Source organism: Nomascus leucogenys, chromosome 7b (genome assembly GCF_006542625.1).
Source record: "Nomascus leucogenys isolate Asia chromosome 7b, Asia_NLE_v1, whole genome shotgun sequence".
NCBI lineage: Eukaryota > Metazoa > Chordata > Mammalia > Primates > Hylobatidae > Nomascus > Nomascus leucogenys.
The window spans coordinates 78,716,659-78,737,807 of record NC_044387.1 but is presented as its reverse complement, the minus strand read 5'-3'; the positions used below and the strand labels follow the sequence as shown (position 1 = coordinate 78,737,807).

At 35.9% G+C, this 21,149-nt stretch overlaps 1 protein-coding gene across 3 annotated transcripts in view; it reads left to right on the top strand.

The window, feature by feature from the left end:
* The window catches only part of GASK1B (golgi associated kinase 1B), a 51,394-nt gene extending 31,940 nt beyond the window's left edge, over positions 1-19,454 (top strand). For all 3 annotated transcript variants that reach the window (XM_030816271.1, XM_003257899.4, XM_003257898.4), the window contains 2 exons: positions 13,038-13,264; positions 16,436-19,454. In XM_030816271.1, coding sequence (XP_030672131.1) covers positions 13,038-13,264; positions 16,436-16,643 — 435 coding nt within the window. In that variant the 3' untranslated portion in view covers positions 16,644-19,454. The remainder of the gene's footprint in view (positions 1-13,037; positions 13,265-16,435) is intronic.
* The last annotated feature ends 1,695 nt before the right edge of the window (positions 19,455-21,149 follow it).

Sequence of the window (21,149 nt, the reverse complement as noted above, 5' to 3'; positions counted from 1 at the left end):
TATTTTTAAACACATCATCACATTTCAGGAGACAGCAGAAAGGATATTTTTTTTTATGCGTGTGTAGCTAAACAATATTTTACTTTAATAGCAAGTGGTCACTTCATCCTCTCAAACTTGATGTCTAGAAGTAAATTCGTTACCTCATCACCTAACAGTTTGTCATCTTGACTGGCCTATTTTTATTCATGACATTACTATTTTTAAAATATGCCATGTTTGAGATTTTTGTGTCATCTTTTAATCTTTCCCTGCTTGGTGTTTCATATTCAAGTAGCAGCGAACTTTGATGTTCCTCAAAATCATTCCTGTCACTTTTTCCTTTTCATTTCCATTAATGTTACCTCAGTCAGAATTTTGTCAATGTAGATCAAGATGCTCTAAGAGAATCTTAACTAATCTCCTGGTCTTTAGTCTTCCCCAACTGCCAATTAATGTGCAAATCATTGCTGAATTTATCTTTCCTATTTCCCTTTTAATCATATTGCCACTTGCAAAATAAAATCTCGAAAGACTTCCATTTGATTGGAAAATAAAGTTTAAATTCAAAAAATTATTATGGAAAATTAAACATATGCAAGAGAAGACAGGATATTATAATAAACCCCTATGTGCCTGTCACTCAGCTTCAACAATTATCAGCTCATGATCCAGCTTGTTAAATCTCTATCTCTATCTACTTTCCACATCCACATTAATTTCAGGAAAATAATTGGCATTATGTTATTTCATCTGTAAATATTTCAGTATGTATCACTAGAAGATAAAACACATAAGCACATTACTATTATCACACCCAAAATAAAACTGAGCAGTGATTTAGTCAAGTATCCAATCAGTGGCCACATTTTTGTTTCATAAGTGCCGTTCATATATTTCAGTTTGTTTATTTGAATCAAGATTTAAATAATGCCAACACTTTGTGATTGGTTGGTGTGTCTTCTAATCTATGGACTTCATCTCTATATCTTCTCTCTTCCCTTTCAATAGCTTGTTGAAGAAACCAGATCATTTGTTTTGTAGAGTTCACACTCTCGATTTTGCTGGTTATACTTTTGTGGTGCCTTTCTTTTTCCCTTCCATTGTCTATATTCCCTATAGATTGGTGTTGAATTGATGATCAAATTTAGATTTGATTTATTTTGTCAAGTCTTCTTTGTAGATAGTGGTGTGTTCTTTTATCAGAAGACATCATATCTGGTTAGTCCTTTTTGTGACAATAGCAGCTATTGATGTTCACATTGATCCACCGGTTCACTGGGAATTGAAAAATTAATTATATCATTTATTCTTCATTTATTAGTTAGACTACTTCTTTAAAGAGAAATTTCACCTCATGTCCTGTTTGGTTACCCAGAGGTACAGTTTATATAGAAAAAAAATAGCATTGCTTTTAATAAATCCCATGACCTAATTTGCTGACTTTCCAATCTTGTCTGCCACTATTTCCTCATACGGGGTGTGTGTGTGTGTGTGTGTGTGTGTGTGTGTATGCATGTTGTGTGTGTTGTAGTCTGGTCTATCCACTGTTGATTAAATATGCCCCACACTCTTGTTCATGGTCTATTCACCACTGCCTTTAGTAGTAGAGATTATATAGGTCTTTCTTTGAATGTTCTACAGTGTGGAGCTGATCATTATGGTATTTGGTGCTGTAAGAAACCACAACATCGGCCGGGCACGGTGGCTCACGCTTGTAATCCCAGCACTTTGGGAGGCTGAGGAGGGGTGATCACGAGGTCAGGACATAGAAACCATCCTGGCTAACACAGTGAAACCCCGTCTCTAGTAAAAATACAGAAAAATTAGCCTGGCGTGGTGGCGGGCGCCTGTAGTCCCAGCTACTCGGGAAGCTGAGGCCGGAGAATGGCGTGAACCCAGGAGACGGAGCTTGCAGTGAGCCGAGATCGCGCCACTGCACTCCAGCCTGGGCAACAGAGTGAGACTCCGTCTCAAAAAAAAAAAAAAAAAAAAAGAAAAAAAAAGTAAATACAAAGGCACAGACCTATGAATCTCCCTTTTGGGCATTAACATCATTTTTCTAGTGGAGACTTGACTTAAGATCACATTCTCTCACTTCACATAATTTAAGCATTTTTTCATGAAGGCAACTTTAAGAAAAAGAATAGCCTAGCCACCCTGACCCATGTTCATTATAGAGGCATAGCTTATGAGATACCTGTCCTCAATAACCAGAAGGTACTTCTGAATGTTTTCTGATACATTCTGGTTATTGAGGCCGAATATCTCATAAGCTATGCCTCTATAATGAACATGGATCATTATAACAAGTGCTGGTACACATCGTTTCAGAATGATCTTTGTCTCAAAGCATATCTCTTCCATTAAGAAACATATAGATTCCTCATATGTCTGCTTCCAGCTTGAAAGCCTCTAGAACTTAATATATTCTTTCCACCTACTATCTAGCACTCATGCTCAGAGATTGCTGGTGTTGTTGTTCTAAAGCCTCATCTGCATAACATGTACACTAGAAAATTGGTTAACATAAGTCTTTGCTCTTGAATCCGTCTGAATTAAAGAAGGAAATGTCTGATCAAATATGTTATATTTATAATTTCAAATTGCTAAGTGACAACCAGTTGAGCATTGCTGGATTCATTCTAATTTTATTATTAATCAAAAGTGAAGTATGTATTTTTAAATTTTATGTCTCTTTTGCTTATTTCCACCCTTGTGGTGAATTTTTTAGACTATGTTGAAATTGATCAGTGCATAGTTAGTATGCTTCAATCGTAAGTCTAGTTATAGACATAGCTGGGCTAGAAAGATGAGAGACTTGAGGAAGCCTGTGTGATTTCATAAATAACCATTTGAGATTCAAACATTGTTTAACGTATTGCTGAGACTAGCTTTTGGGATTGGCTTCTTCACTGAGCCTGTGCCATTGAACCATAGACAGTCTGAAACCAACCTTGATGGGTATGTTCGAGCAAAGCAAGAGGTCAAAGCACTGAGCCTCTGAGTAAGTCTGGTAGGATGCAAATATAACAGTTTTGGAAAAATGAACGTGATAGTGTTTTCATAGGAACATCTGAGAGGGCAGGCAGATACTCATTGGGCTCAATGTATATGGTTTTTGTATGTATTTTTTAAAATTTATGACTCATTATTGGCTAATGAAGAAGTATATTCAGAGAGGGTTAAGGGTTAAGTGAGAGCTGGTTCAACCAGTGCAAAAATAGGGTAAGTGTTCTATTAGTTTCATGCTCTTCCCAATCATATTCATGATGTTTATGGACACTTATCACTAAGGGATATATGGAGCTTCCAAGAATTGTTACTGTTGTATGGTCAAGTTCAATGGAACTGTTTGGGGCATGGTTTTTGTGTGCCTTTCCGGGAGTCCATAAGGGCAAAACTATTTTCACAGTAATACTGAGAACTTTGTTTTTTCGCTTTTTCAGTGTTGATATATGCAGTAGTGGTTAAATCTGTTGATGCTTTAGCATGAATAAAGGCAGGCACCAAAGTGTACTAGTGGTCATTGTACACTTCACTGCCATTGCAGTCACAGGAAGAAAAGTAGGACATGAAATAAATTCCAGATTCCCATAAAATTTTTCTTGAAGCAATGAAAATCTATTAATTTTTAAAAATCTCTACCTGTAAGTCCCTGTCTTTTAATATCCTGCATGACAAAATGAGAATGTGTAAAGCACATTGACTGTATCCCATAGTGCAATGGTTGTCCTGAGGAAACCACTTATGTAATTGTTTGAATTGTGAGCTGAACTAGCTGCTTTTTTCATTAAATGCCATTTTAACTTGAAAGAACAATTCCACTTCTCTCATTTGTTTGGAAAGTATAGCAAGTTCCTTTAAAATATGTTATTTATATTAACATATGATAGATTATTTTTATATAAATTTAATGCATACTTATTTTTTAAATTCTTGGCTTTAATTTTTCATTTAATATGGTAAATAACCACAAATGACTACTCTTAGGGGGTCCTTAGTAATTTTTAAGAGTGTCAAAGAATTCTGAAATCAAAAGTTTGAAGACCACTGCTCTAGGTTATCTTTTCTGAAATAAACTCCCTTTTGTCTATATAAGATCTAGTAACTTCAAAGGTATTACATTTCTGTGATTCTAAGATTCTGTGATTTTAAGATTTTGAGATTTCCACAAAAGGATGGGTAGGGGAAAACAGACCTTTTAGCAGATAGCTATCTGCATTCTGTTTCAATGGGTGAGCTGAGTGGAGCTGGTATGCGTTCTTTGATTTCTTTCAACAAACATTTATAAAATACCTGCACTGTATAAAGTATAATGCTGGTTGCTATAGAGAATACCCAGTGAATCATACTTAGAGGCATTAAGTTGTAATCTTCATGAAAGCAAGAACTTTGTCTTTTCTAGCAGGGGAGGTATCGTGGTGTAGGCAGGCGGATGTCTTTTGAAATCCACACGAGTCACTCGTTTTATCTCCTTAGGCAGGTTGCTATCCTCTCTGAACGTTTTTCTTCAATTGTAATATGGGAAAAATATATACCATTCTGGATTATTTTGATGATTAGGAACTTTTAATGTAAAGTGCTTTAGCAGTGTTCTGAAATATTTTAGCCAGGTTATATAAAGGGCTTGATTTTGTAGCTATTTTCTAACCCAAGAAGCATAGAAACATAGAATGGAAAATTCTATATGTATACGTAAAAGTAATTTTTAAGAAAAGTTTAATTCATAAAAGCAAAATTTATTTTTAGTGGCCAGAAAATAATTAGGCTGCCAAAATTAATTTATTTTTTCAAAAAGGAACTGATTTTTATAAAAAATATGTTAAAATGGCTATTAGATTTGTTTGCTGCATTAGGTTCTGTTAACCATAACCAAAACTGAGTTTTAATATAGTCATTTAGCTTATCTTTACTTATTTTTGTCATTTTCCTTTAAAAATCTATATTATAGAAAAAAATTGACAGAAATACTATGTTAATAAGAAAAGTAATACACATCGAGTTCAGCAAAAAAAGGTTTTCAGTGATACTATTCCTTCAGATGTAAATGCACACGTTTTACTTATTTCTAATTCTATTTTATAGATTTAGTTCCAAATAGTAGTACTTTACTTCACTGAAGAAAAGCATTTAAAAATTTTATTACAATAAGGTTATTTCATTTCCATGTTAAATTTATTGCTTAATAGCAATTCATTCTATAAATCAGAATTTCATAAAATGCAAAAATTATTTTTTTTTTTTAGTCTGAGTGTTGTTTTTAAATCTTTACAGGAAAATGGATGTGTCTTTGACAGAGACTATTTTCATGTATCTCTGCTTGTGCAAATTATAGAACATAAATTTTCTTTCTCCAAAAATAGATTGTTGCTTGCCTGGCGACTCCAGTCTTTCTGTGGCATCGTGATGTTTGGCTTCTGGTTCTTATTGAGAGGTGCAGTATATGGATTTTAAACATTACATCTATAGAAATCAATCCAAATGTATAATAACCTTAGAATATTTTTACTCATACATAAATAAATAATGTGTCATTACGTGTCATTTATTAATTAATGTGGAAGAAACTAGAGATTCTTCCCTGGATTGGTATACACTGACATTTATTTTTAAACACGGAATTCGAAAGTAGAGGTGGAGTAGAGCAATGAATGCTCTTTACAGAGGCAGAGGCACAAAGGAGCCTATGCCCATTGTTAGATTTCTATATTGCAGACTATTTTTACATTTCTTTTCATGCATCAACTGCTCTTCGAGTCACATATGCATTCTCGCTAATTTAATAGGCACCTGTTGTCATGGCAGCGGAGAACAAAAATGAAATTCATTATTTTATGCGGTGAGAGTTCCCAGGTGATACAGGTGCTGGCGGGGGTGGAGCGGGGGGAATACTGTGGGCTTTTGCTTTGTATAGCTCCCCAAGTATGAGGCTGTGTCTATATTAACAAGTGCCATGGGATTGTGGGATTTGTCTGAGGTTGCATTCGCTACAATCTAGTGTCCCTTTATACACTCATTAGACTATATGGGGCCAACTCTAGCTCTACTGATAATATGGCAACCATACAATGGTTTTCATCAAGACAAGCTCATGTAAAGGGATTTTCTAGTGTAAGTTATTAGCTGGTAAACAAATAAGTCCATGTGTTTTTGTATCTGTCTGTCTGAAGGGGTGCTGATAATGATAACAATTCTCATTGTCTTTTTCCCTTTTTGAAATAATTAAAATAATTGTTGAAAATGGAACTTTTTTCTAAATGAGATATCCAATGAGGTAACTTGGATTGAAAGAAATCTTCCAGAAAACTGCTAATTATAGAAAAGCATTTCCTTTGGTTATTTCTGTCAACCTGCCTAGTAAGTATTTATTGAATGCCTATTACATACATGGCATTATGGCAGACCCTCTGTGAGATATGAGAATTCATTATCCATGGTTAGTTAATTTAAACCCACATAAAGAAACTAACCAAAAGCATGTAACAAGCACAGGCCATTCCATTATTTGGAATTATTTGTAGCACTTTATTCAGTGTATGCTACATTAAAAAAAAATCCATTATCGTGATAAGCCACCATCATTTTGTTTATTTGACTCTTCCCAATACAAAACAGTGCTTTGAAGGAGCACTGTAAATAGCCAAATACAAAGTGGGTGCCGACTTTCAGCAGGGTTCTTTCAATAACAAACGTTTATTGAGTACCTACTATGTGCTAGGCATTGGGTGAACTACTATGGTGAATGTTAAATTCCACCAGTTACATGTCTTATTGCATATTTATACTCTCTCTCTCATATGCATTCTTCTTTCTAAAGATGCAGTTTTTAAATGCTAAAAACAAATCATTTGAAAAGAGATGATGAGGATCTTAAGATGCTGACTTACTAAACCAGAAACACACACACCTACATACACACTTGTGATTATACCCTCACTTAGACCCTTAAAGAGGTGGAAAACAGAGGTGGAAAAACAGAGGTTTATCTAATTTAACTAACAGATTTGAATGAGATTAACATTTGGATGATGGGGATTTCCTATGTTAGGAAGAACATCCTCATTTTGCCCTGTTTTTAGCTGTCAAGTACATTCTGCCTGTGTTCCCTTTAGTTTTCATTCTTTTAATGTTTTCACCTGATGCCCTACCCCCTTGCCTTCAACCTTTCTTCCAGCTCTGCATGAGAAAATAAAAATGAAACTTGCAGACACATAAAACATTTTTAGCTTTTTTTTTTTTTTTTAATAGGCACAGTGCGTTTTTTGGGAGGTGGGGGGATGGGGTCCTGCTATGTTGCCCAGGCTTGATTTGAACTCCTGGGCTCAAGTGATCCTCCTGCCTCAGCCTCTTGAGTAGCTGGGACTGTAGGTGCACATAACTGCACCTAGCTAACAATACTCTTCTTCGCCTTTCTCTCTGACTACCTGCCCTAATGTTCCCCTTACTCTCAGTAATGTGGTCTCCTACTGCGCTACTCAAAGTATGATCCAAGGACCCATGCCACTTCATACCAGTTCATGATGAGATAATGCAAAGTTACAAGTAAGCATTTAGAAACTTTGATAATAATTTGATAGAATAATTTTGTCTGCTGAATCTAACAAGATGTTTATCTGATATTTTCCATTTCAAAAATTTTATTTCTGTAATGATTAATCTTTTTTTTAACAAAACAATAGTCCACATAGAGAAGCACTGGCCAAATATACTCATTGTATCTCTAAAGATGCCTTTGGATTTCTTACTTCCATGCCTTTGCCTGGTTTTTAGCTAACACTTCCTGGCTCTTAAAATTTAACCGTAATGTCATCTCCTTCATGAGTTTTTCTCTGAAATCCTACTGAAGTTCTTTGTATTTCTGATGAAACCCTTATAACTAATATTTTAAATTCCATATCATTTAACATTCTACACAAATGCACCTCCTTTTTGCAGTATCATTTTGGAGACCACCCCTGAGAGATACAATCAGGATGGATAAGAGCATGGACTTTAAAGCTGTAGATACCTGGACTGGAATCCTGAGTTCTGTCATTTAGGAGTTGAGGGGCCTTGGGGAGGTCAACCAGCCCTTTTTTGCCTCAGTTTCTTCATTTATCTAATGAGACTATTGGTATCACCTATGTCTTAAGGTTACTATGAGGATTAAATGAAATAATACATGTGAAGCATTAAGTATACAGTTCCTGGCACATACTAAACACTCAATATAAAACTGCTATTAATATTTTTATTATTAATATTAGCAGCATTTTATATATATAAATAAAATAAAAATGTAGTACTTTTTTTTTTTTTGAGACGGAGTCTCACCCTGTCACCCACGCTGGAGTGCAATGGGGCGATCTCAGCTTACTGCAACCTCCGCTTCCTGGGTTCAAGTGATTCTCCTGCCTCAGCCTCCTGAGTAGCTGGGATTACAGGTGCATGCCACGACGCCCGGCTAATTTTTTTTGTATCTTTAGTAGAGACGGGGTTTCACCATGTTGGCCAGGCTGGTCTCAAACTCCTGACCTCGTGACCCGCCCACCTCAGCCTCCCAAAGTGCTGGGATTACAGGCATGAGACAGCATGCCCGGCCAAAATATAGTACTTTTTATTGCCTTCATCCAAGCATTGCCTGAAATTAGTGATTTAATCATATTGTTTTGAGGAAAAAGAATATATGAAGAAACTGACACAATTTCTTGATAGACCCATTTTTGAAGACATAGCTGGTGTGGTAGTGTGCATAGGGATGGAACATCTTTAGGTTTCTTCAGATTTCTAATGGGTTTTGGGGAACTAGGACAGTGCTGCAGAGGCATCCTTGTGTAGGTGCTGCAAGCGTAAGTTGAATCACTCATGAGATGCTTTTTTCCTACAGGCAAAACTAACTACCAAAGGAAAATGGAATTTGAAAAAAACTTTAGAAGAAGGAAATATATCTAAAAATATCCCATCACCACCACCAAAAAATTTGGCTGGAACACCTGGGTTTTTCTGAGTATAATTTTAGTTAGGTAAACATTGAAAAGATGTATTTTCCTAAGAAAGGAAAGACTCATTTTATGGAAACTGGTGATTGGCAGTATTTTAAGATGCAGAAGATTAGTTTTGGAAAAGATATTCCTGTTTTAAAGAATAAGATGTGAATTTGAACAAGCAGCAATAATGAGGACTAACACTCACTATTGCTTAGCTGACAAAATGTATCTCCAAATAGCCTTCTTTGTAGGATAATTACCTACACAGACACGTAGATGTGCACTACAGTGTTTAATCATGCAGTAGTTAAGTGATTGTTTTAATGTATGCACTAAACAAATATATTAAAACCATATTATGGATTCATAGCTATGTAGGATATGCTTTATTAGGCTTTAAAAAATAGATAAGCTGTCTTAAAAGTAAGCATAAATATGCTCGATAGAAAACTAAATTAACTGCCTAACAAAATGGCACTGAATTTAAGGGAGTACATTATGTTTTTGTGGTGAAGTTATTTTTGGTATATTGAACGTGAATTCAAAAGGAACCCTGTAAACAAAATTCTGAGAAGAGCTAGAGAACATGAATTAAGAGGTACATAAGCCCTTGCTAGACAAGGGCAATAATACAAAGACATAATTTACTATAGTTGGAGGATAAGGAAAACAAAGTAAAACCTAGATTATTTGAGACCTTACAGCTGATTTTACATCTGTAGGTGTACACACAGTGTTTGCACGCACACACACACACACACACACACACATGCGCATCAAGTACATATATAGATCTGAAAAAAATGAGTGGCAACATTTTCTGTAAGAGAAGTTGGGCCGAACACACACACCTGTTTTCAGTAATAATGTCTCTTAGATCTGAATGGCACAACAGTCTGTCAGGGAGGTGGTGAAATCATCACAGACTGTTGAGTGATTCAAAATTAGATCAGGCGAAGTACTTTAAAAGTACACTGTAGCAAACAATCTAATGTTGGTAAGGCAATAAAAAGATGATCTAAATCAATCTTTTCAAACTTTAATGCTTTTGTGTAGTTTAAAAATAGAAAAATATAATGTTTACAGAAGTACTGAAAGGGCCTTATCTCTAAAGAGCTTATTATTTAACATAAATATATTATATTCATGGTTTTGTTATAGAAACAGTACAAATGTAGTTATGTATCTTAGTCCTTTCCCCACTACTATGAAATCCACAATGATGGAAGAACTTAGGGTTCGAAGAAGCATTTAAGAAATGTTTGGTAGCGTTTTCTTTATGGGTTATATTCAAAACACATATGTCCGATATAATAGACTTTGATGTTGTAGTCAAAATTAAATAAGATTTACGTTTTTTTATTTTTAATGTTAATGTAACTAGATAAAACAATGATGATGATAAAATGGTATACAGATTCTTTGAGAATTATTAGTTAATGTGTATTTAAAAAAAGGGTGATCAGGGAAGCAGCTTATAGAAAAGTTAGTTTTCATGTTCTTTCTGACCTGAACTTAAATAATTGGCAATCAGATGCAGTCTTTTTTATATCATTTGATTTCTCTTATATTCAGTCAGTGAAGGTACTGCATAAAATGACTGAAATTGAGAAGGGCTCAATAAAGTTTTCTAAAAGTTTCTAATTTGTGCTTTTTTAATTTAATCTGCTATTCTAACCTACAGTAATTTGTTTGGGGCACTCTTGCTCACCTTTGGGAAACCTTCTTATTCTCATGTCAATCAAATGTACCTTAACAAGCAGTGGTAACTTACTGTTCCCTGGAGTCAGCCTGTGTGACTTTTTGGATAAACTATGGGTTAGACTTATGGTCCCATGGATCAGTGACTTGGAACCAATCTTGACAGAACCCTCCTTTTCTGTGACTGTTTCTAGGCCAGCAGTGCACCCTTTGACTGGTGCAAATGCTTGGTCTCTCGCTTGCCACTCATGCGACCAGCTTTACATAAACTGCATAGAAAATTGGCTTATGCTAACTTCTCTTACAATCCTTGATCTCAAGCATGCTATTTGATACAAAGTCCATTTACATACAGAAAACAGAGAAGAAAGTCCCTTGTCCAGTTCTTGAAGCTTGCTCTGGTAGCAAAGGAAAACTAAATAACCATTTCAATTTCCACTGGAAGTGGTAATGGTGGAGAGGTGCTGACCATGGGCAACATTTGCCTTGGTGCCTAGCTCACTGATAGGATGTAGAAGATGTTCAATAAGTGTTTGTTGGATAAATGAATAAATGGTCATTCCAAAGTAGGCTAAATTTTGGCACTGCTTTTCTGCACCCCTTTCTAAGCAGCTGGTCTCCTAGACAGCTCCATGGGAGCTGCAGAAGCACAGGAGGACGAGAAAAAGATGGGAATTTAATACCAAAAGAATAAAAGTGGCAGTGTCTGTCTAGCCATCTTTTGAGTAGTTAGCCTAAAACCATTCAATATGATGTACTGGGGAAAAAAACTGTGGAATTTTGGAGACAAACAAATCTATGTCTAAATCCTAACTTTGCTACTTACTTACTAATATTCTACCCAGGGCAGGTTACTTAATGTCTCTAAGGCTGAATTTTTCTTCATTTAAAATGGATAGGGCCGGGCGTGGTGGCTCACGCCTGTAATCCCAGCACTTTGGGAGGCCGAGGCGGGCGGATCGCGAGGTCAGGAGATTGAGACCATCCTGGCTAACACGGTGAAACCCCGTCTCTATTAAAAAAATACAAAAAATTAGCCAGGCGAGGTGGCGGGCGCCTGTAGTCCCAGCTACGCAGGAGGCTGAGGCAGGAGAATGGCTTGAACCCCGGGGGGTGGAGCCTGCAGTGAGCCCAGATTGCGCCACTGCACTCCAGCCTGGGTGAAAGAGTGAGACGCGAGACTCCTTCTCAAAAAAAAAAAAAAAAAAAAAAGATAAATTACTCTTTGTCTTAGAAGCTTGTTTTGAGATAAATAACTTTGGATGGCATGTAGGTGTGTTTCAACAAGGGTAACAGTAGTTTTCATTTTTTGAGTGTCTTATAGATGCTTGGGACAGGGACGGAGGGTGTACACATATTTTCATCAATCTTTCTACCAGGTGTTCAAGGTAAAGAGTATCATTCCTGTTACTCAGGCATTTAAATTGAGAGTCAGTGATGAAAAGGAATCTACACAAGGTTGCAGAGCTCAGAAGTGTGAAAACAGAGATTTGACTTAAATTTATCTAATTTCTTTGCCCAGGCTTTATTTTACCTGATTCATAAATATTATTTCTTTCCTTGCCCAAAGGAAATGGAATTAAACAGTTCTTCTTTTTCTAATTAATCTGGTTACCCTCTTCTATAGGGTGGTATCCTTAACTCCTATAATAAACTTCAGTAGGCCCATTTTGTTCACTTGTTTAGAATCTAGCTGTGGCCTCCATTTTGATAGTGCTTTTAGGTTTTATGATTGGGTCTCACATCTTTTCAACAGATTTCTTCTATGTAATTTCTTTTTTTTTATTGTACTTTAAGTTTTAGGGTACATTTGCACAATGTGCAGGTTTGTTACATATGTATCCATGTTGGTGTGCTGCACCCATTAACTCGTCATTTAGCATTAGGTGTATCTCTTCTATGTAATTTCAAGTTAGATTACTGTAATACTGAAGTCCAGATAGGGTAGGGGATGCAATAAACTTTTTGTGGCAATGAAGTAACTCCAATTTCCCATAAGCCACCTGAGGGAGAAAACAAGACAGAGCCTTCCAGACACATAGAAGTACAATGGTGTTTCTTCTGTCGTGCATGGAGTCAGAGGTTCTGCTGGCCATGTGTCTGTATGTGATGTCAGTGGGAACTTTGAATATTTAGGGTGGAGATGCCTAACTTGGATAATCTGACTTTGGATCTATTAGCAGAAGCTGGAAATGCTTATAACTATGACTGAGTCAGAAGGATATGAACCTTGGACTTGTTCTGACAGTTTCCTTTAATTAAATGAGCCTGGCCCTCTTAGATTCTGGCAAGTCAGCTATTCAGAAAGCACTGGTCTTTGAAAATCTTGTAACTTTCCCAAGTTTTGTTTTCATTCAGCATCTTGGATTTTGTGTTTTCCATTTACAGATTTATAATCGCTTAGATACAAATTGCTGTGGATTCAGACCTCGCAAGGAAGATGCCTGCGTACAGAATGGATTGAGGCCAAAATGTGATGACCAAGGTTCTGTGGCTCTAGCACACATTATCCAGCGAAAGCATGACCCAAGGCATTTGGTTTTTATAGACAACAAGGGTTTCTTTGACAGGAGTGAAGATAACTTAAACTTCAAATTGTTAGAAGGCATCAAAGAGTAAGTTTTATAGTAACATCTGCAGGACATCACATTTATGTTAGATAAGTAGCAAGGTTCTGAGAAAACTCACATCTTACGTATGATCATTTTAACCCTTGAAAATAATTGTGAATGTGGAATCTGGGAATGGAGACCCAAGAAGGGAAACAAACCCAAGAAGAACAGAACCAGAGTGCAGCCATGGCGCCTCTATCAACAACCAATACCGCCTACAAAGTGCATGCTACATTTCACATTCATGATGTTGCTTGGTTCTCATTGTGAAAATCCATGTGGGTTTTGTTGGAAGAATGCAGGGACCTCTGGCATAGGATTTGGCAGAGCAGGGATAAGCAGGTGGCAGAGGCTCCATTATTAGGCATAAGATAGGACATGGGAAGAACTAATAGATGTGCAAATATTGACATAGCAGAATGTCCAAATTCATAATGAACTCAAGTGACTTTTATGAATGCAGTGGAAAATGACAGCCAATCTGGTAAGTAAGGCATAGTCTCAAAGGAAAGCTGGCTGTTGAATTCAGCAGGAGGATTTTTCAGCATTTTGAAATCCTTCGAGGAGACATAGATTAAGGGGAAAAGTATCTAACATCTGAAAGAGAGGGCTTATGGAGGCTAGTTAGGGAAGAATTATTTATTTACATAGGGTTGACCAAGAATTCAGGGAAGACCTCAAAGATCTGGGGACATCCGGCAAGACTCAGAAAGAATGCAGAGTGGAGAGGGAACCAAAGAAGGAGTTCTGCAATGCAGAAGTTAAAACACAGTGGTTGCTCATAGCACACTTGATCATACATCTATTGGAAATAAAGGAAATTAAGACATTTAGTAATGGCAAGAACCCAGCTATAAAGCATGAGCTGTTCAACCCCAGCAGTGGAAATTGTGGCTGGATTTCAAGCTGCACCGCATAGTGGGCAGAGCCACTCTCCATACTTCCCATCTTAGTCAGAAATCAGATTGACTAAGAGACTGCGGTAGGTTGGAGACCTAAAAATAGAGGGTTCATTGGTAAAATAGGTAACCAGCTGTGTGAAGCTAGGTGACTGCTGGAAAGCATGAGCAAGCCTAAAATTGAGGTTAGAACCCAAGTCTTCCAAATCCAAGTCCAGTATTTTTTTTTCTGTAATAACTGTGGTGTTATTTCTGTAGTAACTGTGGTGTGCTCTGTTACCATTACTCTTGTTAATAATATTCTGGAGCATATTTCAATCATTCTTCCTAAACACTATGACTTACATGGTGTGGATTTTATGTACTTTAGCATTAAGAGCAATACTGTTCCTGTGAGAGTTTTATGAGACACGATTTTATAAGTTTTTGCCGGGTCCTGCCCTGTTGACTCTTGTTTCTCACATCTCTTTGTGGATTGAAGGCAGGATATGTGGCAGGTCCTCTCTTTTAAGCTAAGGAAATTTTATGTATGGGAAAATTTACTTTCCTAAGACATCACTTACTAAGGTGATATTACAGGGTCTTCTTGAATCCCTAAATTCCCTCTTAGAATTAGCAGTGCCTGAAGAATACAGTCCATCCATTTCATATATTCATGTAAATGTGAATATCTTTATTTCTTCTTTCAAAGAAGATTTACGTTTAAATGCATTATGAGGAGTAATGGGTTTGAAGTTAAATCTTCTTTGAAAATATAATTCACACATTGAAAAGCAAAAATGAAGGCTTTTCTAATCCCCGATTTATGCATTGAATATTCCTACTATTATATCAATGTAGTGCAGAGACAGGTAATATTTTTGCTTTCCTTTATGAAAAGGATTAGCCACTAAGGAGATCCAATGGTTTTAACGATTTCATCTCATACATTCTGCTACAGCTAAATTAGTTGAAGGGCTATAGAATTGACAATTCATGGATTATTAATACTTCATAAAGCAAAAATGCTACTTAATACTAGAGCCCCTAAAGGTTAGGCCCTAAACTATATAGTAATGTCTTCAGGGAACTCAGAGCATCTTATAAACATTCTTTCATTCCACACTTCCTCACACGCATTAAGCATGTCCAGCGCTGTGGCCTTTGTTCTTTCTGCAGCATCAGAACTGCTAGAGCACCTGATCCTTGGCTTTCGGGCACCCTCTGTGCCATCTCCATTGTGCTCCATTGAAATTTGGAAGAGGTGCTTAGAAGGCCTGAAATTTCTGGCAAAGTGTACTCTTTAAGCAAGTATATATGTTCTTACTATAGTTTTTGAGGTATAACTGAGTTTATTAGAAATGTACTCTTAAAACAATATTTTTACTGTGTTTTTATCAGCATTTTAATGAAAACTGAGAAATGTCAAATTTGGGATTTAGCAAAATATTACTTATGTTTTTGATCTAGAAATTTTGCTAAGTCCTTCAGATAATGTATATACTGGACTTCTGGCTTTCTACTTTCTAAACGAAGAAAAGCAAGCACAGTGCATTCTTTTAAGGTAATTCAGCAAAGACCCCTCTAAATTGGTCTTAGGTTTTCCAGAGAGACTTTCATTATGGAACTAAAACTTTCCTCTGAAACTTGAGTTTTGCTAAATTTATTTGAAAACATCTTAATGCTCCAGTTAAATAAAATGATCCTAAATCCTCAGAGTTCCAGAAGTATGACTCAAAGACAATTCTTTCTTTAATTTGATGTTTTTGAATGAATCTTACCTCATTTTAGTACACACATTTTTTATTATTTCACATAAATTCAGTTGTGTAACTTCTATTCAGGCAGAATACTTTATTGAAGTTGTCATTATCAATTTGTCTCTCATATTTTCTTGCGTAAAATCCCACCTTGACACATCTGAGGATACCGTTCTACTTGACAGATTAAAGGGGTTTCCACAGGTGAAATGAGCCTAAGACTAAGAAAAGTATTTCTGCCAGTCTAATAGAATCCTTTCCAATTCCATGCCTTTGTTTGACTGTACAGAATGAACTTAAGTAAGATGTCTGTCATGTTCTGAATGGTGTAGAATATTCAGTTCACTGGAAACACTTTCTTCTAGTATTTTATTATTAAGAGAAGTGTCCCCTTGGCAGTGACAAAAATGTTTTGGTTCTCAAAGATACCATTTGTTAGTGTGATTTATGTGAGATTAATGAAAGGCAGGACAGTTGGGTAAGGAGTACTATTCCCAAGCAATTACGAAGATTGAAATATCGTTTTATCTTTTCAGGTTTCCTGCTTCTGCAGTTTCTGTTTTGAAGAGCCAGCACTTACGGCAGAAACTTCTTCAGTCTCTGTTTCTTGATAAAGTGTATTGGGAAAGTCAAGGAGGTAGACAAGGAATTGAAAAGCTTATCGATGTAATAGAACACAGAGCCAAAATTCTTATCACCTATATCAATGCACACGGGGTCAAAGTATTACCTATGAATGAATGACAAAAGAATCTCTGGCTAGGGTGTTAGATATATTTATGCATTTTTGGTTTTGTTTTTAAATCAAGCACATCAACCTCAAGCCCGTTTAGCAATGAGGCACTGTAGATGAATACATAAAATAAACGACTTTAACCAAGTAGCTATAATGGGACTGAGCACTGTATGCGTACTTAAAAAAGTTTTGAAAAACAAACTAGAGAAATATTTGTTTATATTTTTCTCTAACATCATGCTATGTGTGAGTCTGAACATTTGACAACAGAAGTTTCAGTTATTATTCTAGCTAAGTTTTGAAAACATTTGTCATGTTGTTTAATAGAAAAGTGCAAACCAGAGGTACTGACTCCATTAATAAACCATATTTTGTGCCATTTTGACTGTTCTGACCAAATACTAATGGGAATGATTCTTGACGTTTTTCTGTTGCTGATTGTTAACATAGAGCAGTCTCTACACTACCCTGAGGCAACTCTACATTGGAACAGAGACCCACAGCCTGCAAGAGCATCAGAGCTGACCATACATTTAAACAGAAATGCTGGTTTATTTGCAAAATCACCAGTATATTTTCTATTGTGTCTGTAAATAATCAGCGATTTAAGTACAAGAATCATATTTTCCATTCCTTTTTAGAAATTTATTTTGTTGCCCCTATGGAAGTCATTCACATCTGACAATTTATATGTTAAAGAGTTTTACTCTCTATTTTGGTCCAATTTGTATCTAGTGGCTGAGAAATTAAATAATTTTAAAGTATGAAGTTACCTATCTGAAAATGTACTTAAAGAGTATCATTTTAAAATTGATGTCTCTTAAAAATTTTGTTACTTTTACAAACAATGTAATATAATTTATGTATATTTTATTAATAATAGTAAATTCCTTAAAATTTGTTCTATGTAGTTATATTTAATTTGATTTAATGGTTACTGCCCAGATATTGAGAATTGGTCCAAATATCGAGTATGTTTCAATATATTATCTGGCTTATTTCAACATGAGTAATATGAACAAAATAAGTTAAAACCTGCCTCTGATCAATTTTCCTCATGACTAGAACTAAAACAGTAAATTTGGACAATATCAAGCCTCAAATAATCATCTCCAAACTCCTTCTAACACTTTTTAAATCAGATTGGAAGACATGGACAAATCAGGTTCATGTGTTGCATCTTTATGTCCTTTGCAAATATCCAAGATCATCACATATGGTAGATATTCACATAGAGTTTCAAATTCAGAATAGATTACCATTACCCTCCTGCCCTTACACATCCTACTCCTTATTTAAAAGTTCAATTTGTGACTTTTTCATTTCCTGAAAGCTTAAAAATACGATTTGAGAATGTTTATAATACATTCTCTCCTGTCTTTTCACAGTTACGTCTGTTATTGCTAAAATACACCACATTTTCTTTGTTCTGGTCAAGGGTAACTCAGTATCTGTGTGAAAGGGAACTACTAACAACATTACAATAGAGGCTAGATTTGAAAAAAATCTATAGATCTAATTGATACAGTTGTAGAACAAAATGTCAAAATAATGTTTTAAGTATAAGAGAAGATGGACCAACGAGAGAGAGATCATTTGAAAATCTAATTGTAGCTTTTCTAGGCTCACATTCGTGTACTACTTTTAGCACCTTTATGGGCTGTGCTTACCCCCTGGACAGTTGAGCTTTGGATTATCTTCCTCTTCAATTTTCCCTCTATTGACCTGAGTGCCTCCCTCTGCTTCTACAGATTTATAGTACTCCTTGGCTCTTTTGAGTCTCCACTTTTACTCACTGTCTCTGGGATTTTTAAGATCCTTTTCTTCTCTTATAAATCATCCTCTTAATGAAAATTAGCCTAACAAAAGTTTAGAGACTGGAATTCTACTTTGAGCCACTGACTTGAAATAACTCTTTTGGCAAGTTGCCTGACATCTTGTCTTACCAAGGTGGCGTATTTGCATTTTTACTGCTTAAAACATTTTTTTTTTTACCATCTTGATCCAAATTTATCATATTGATGGTAGTACTAACAGGCTTTTTAGAAGCCGGCTTAAACTTTGAGTCTCAAGCTACAATGCTGTTGGGCAGCCTGGTCTTCCCACATGAGAGTTTAACTTTGTTTATTTGCCTCCAGTTATTCCAAAATGCTTATTAAATGAAAGGCCCAGCAACATGTTTATTTTAGTCACCTTTGCTTTTTAACAATTTTGTTTTGTAATCAATGAGTAATTCGTGATGAATTATTTTTGACTAATGGATAGCTGAAGGCCAGGCTTTTAATTCTAATAGGTAATGTTCTCTTTTGTCTTATTGAAACAATGAGAATACTCTGTGCATTTCGAATGCACTCCGATTATGCTGTGGTTTCATTCACATAAGCACAATATGTGTTTTATTTATAACTTCATAACAAATTTATAATACAATAATTTACCTTAGCAGACATGCAAAAGCTTATTCTTGTGTGACTTACTTTCTTTAAGCTAATAATATAAACATAAATATGTATCTTAAAAATCTATAATAAAACATCAGAAATTAAGGATATGTGCTTTTTATTTTACAGATGAGTTCATTTGCTTTTGTAGATGTGTTTTCAAAGCTAGGTACAGAGGAATGTTTGCTATCTTTAGTGGTGAAAAAAGAAAGAGAGTCAAGAATTTTGTTGGATTGTGTTTGTGTGTGCATATATTTGATATCATCATTATATTTGTAATCTTTTGACTTGTAATCATAGTCTGCTTATTCTACTGTGCCATTAAATATACTTTACCTTATACATAACGAATAAAATACCTAGATGTAGATTTATTTACACACTGTCTTATGAAATTCTTTTTTTTTCTTTTTCTTTTTATTTATTTTTTCTTTTTTTATTATTATACTTTAGGTTTTAGGGTACATGTGCACAATGTGCAGGTTTGTTACATATATATCCATGTGCCATGTTGTTTTGCTGCACCCATTAACTCGTCATTTAGCATTAGGTATATCTCCTAATGCTGTCCCTCCCCCCTCCCCCCACCCCACAACAGTCCCCAGAGTGTGATGTTCCCCTTCCTGTGTCCATGAGCTCTCATTGTTCAATTCCCACCTATGAGTGAGAACATGCGGTGTTTGGTTTTTTGTCCTTGCGATAGTTTACTGAGAATGATGTTTTCCAGTTTCATCCATGTCCCTACAAAGGACATGAACTCATCATTTTTTATGGCTGCATAGTATTCCATGGTGTATATGTGCCACATTTTCTTAATCCAGTCTATCGTTGTTGGGCATTTGGGTTGGTTCCAACTCTTTGCTATTGTGAATAGTGCCACAATAAACATACGTGTGCATGTGTCTTTATAGCAGCATGATTTATAGTCCTTTGGGTATATACCCAGTAATGGGATGGCTGGGTCAAATGGTATTTCTAGTTCTAGATCCCTGAGGAATCGCCACACTGACTTCCACACTGGTTGAACTAGTTTACAGTCCCACCAACAGTGTAAAAGTGTTCCTATTTCTCCACATCCTCTCCAGCACCTGTTGTTTCCTGACTTTTTAATGATGGCCATTCTAACTGGTGTGAGATGGTATCTCATTGTGGTTTTGATTTGCATTTCTCTGATGGCCAGTGATGATGAGCATTTTTGCATGTGTTTTTTGGCTGCATAAATGTCTTCTTTTGAGAAGTGTCTGTTCGTGTCCTTTGCCCACTTTTTGATGGGGTTGTTTGTTTTTTTCTTGTAAATTTGTTTGAGTTCATTGTAGATTCTGGATATTAGCCCTTTGTCAGATGAGTAGGTTGCGAAAATTTTCTCCCATTTTGTAGGTTGCCTGTTCACTCTGATGGTAGTTTCTTTTGCCATGCAGAAGCTCTGTAGTTTAATTAGATCCCATTTGTCAATTTTGGCTTTTGTTGCCATTGCTTTGGGTGTTTTAAATATGAAGTCCTTGCCCATGCTTATGTCCTGAATGGTAATGCCTAGGTTTTCTTCTAGGATTTTTATGGTTTTAGGTCTAAAGTGTAAGTCTTTAATCCATCTTGAATTAATTTTTGTATAAGGTGTAAAGAAGGGATCCAGTTTCAGCTTTCTACATATGGCTAGCCAGTTTTCCCAGCACCATTTATTAAATAGGGAATCCTTTCCCCATTTCTTGTTTTTGTCAGGTTTGTCAAAGATCAGATAGTTGTAGATATGCGGCATCATTTCTGAGGGCTCTGTTCTGTTCCATTGATCTATGTCTCTGTTGTGGTACCAGTACCATGCTGTTTTGGTTACTGTAGCCTTGTAGTATAGTTTGAAGTCAGGTAGCGTGATGCCTCCAGCTTTGTTCTTTTGGCTTAGGATTGACTTGGCGATGCGGGCTCTTTTTTGGTTCCATATGAACTTTAAAGTAGTTTTTTCCAATTCTGTGAAGAAAGTCATTGGTAGCTTGATGGGGATGGCATTGAATGTATAAATTACCTTGGGCAGTATGGCCATTTTCACGATATTGATTCTTCCAACCCATGAGCATGGAATGT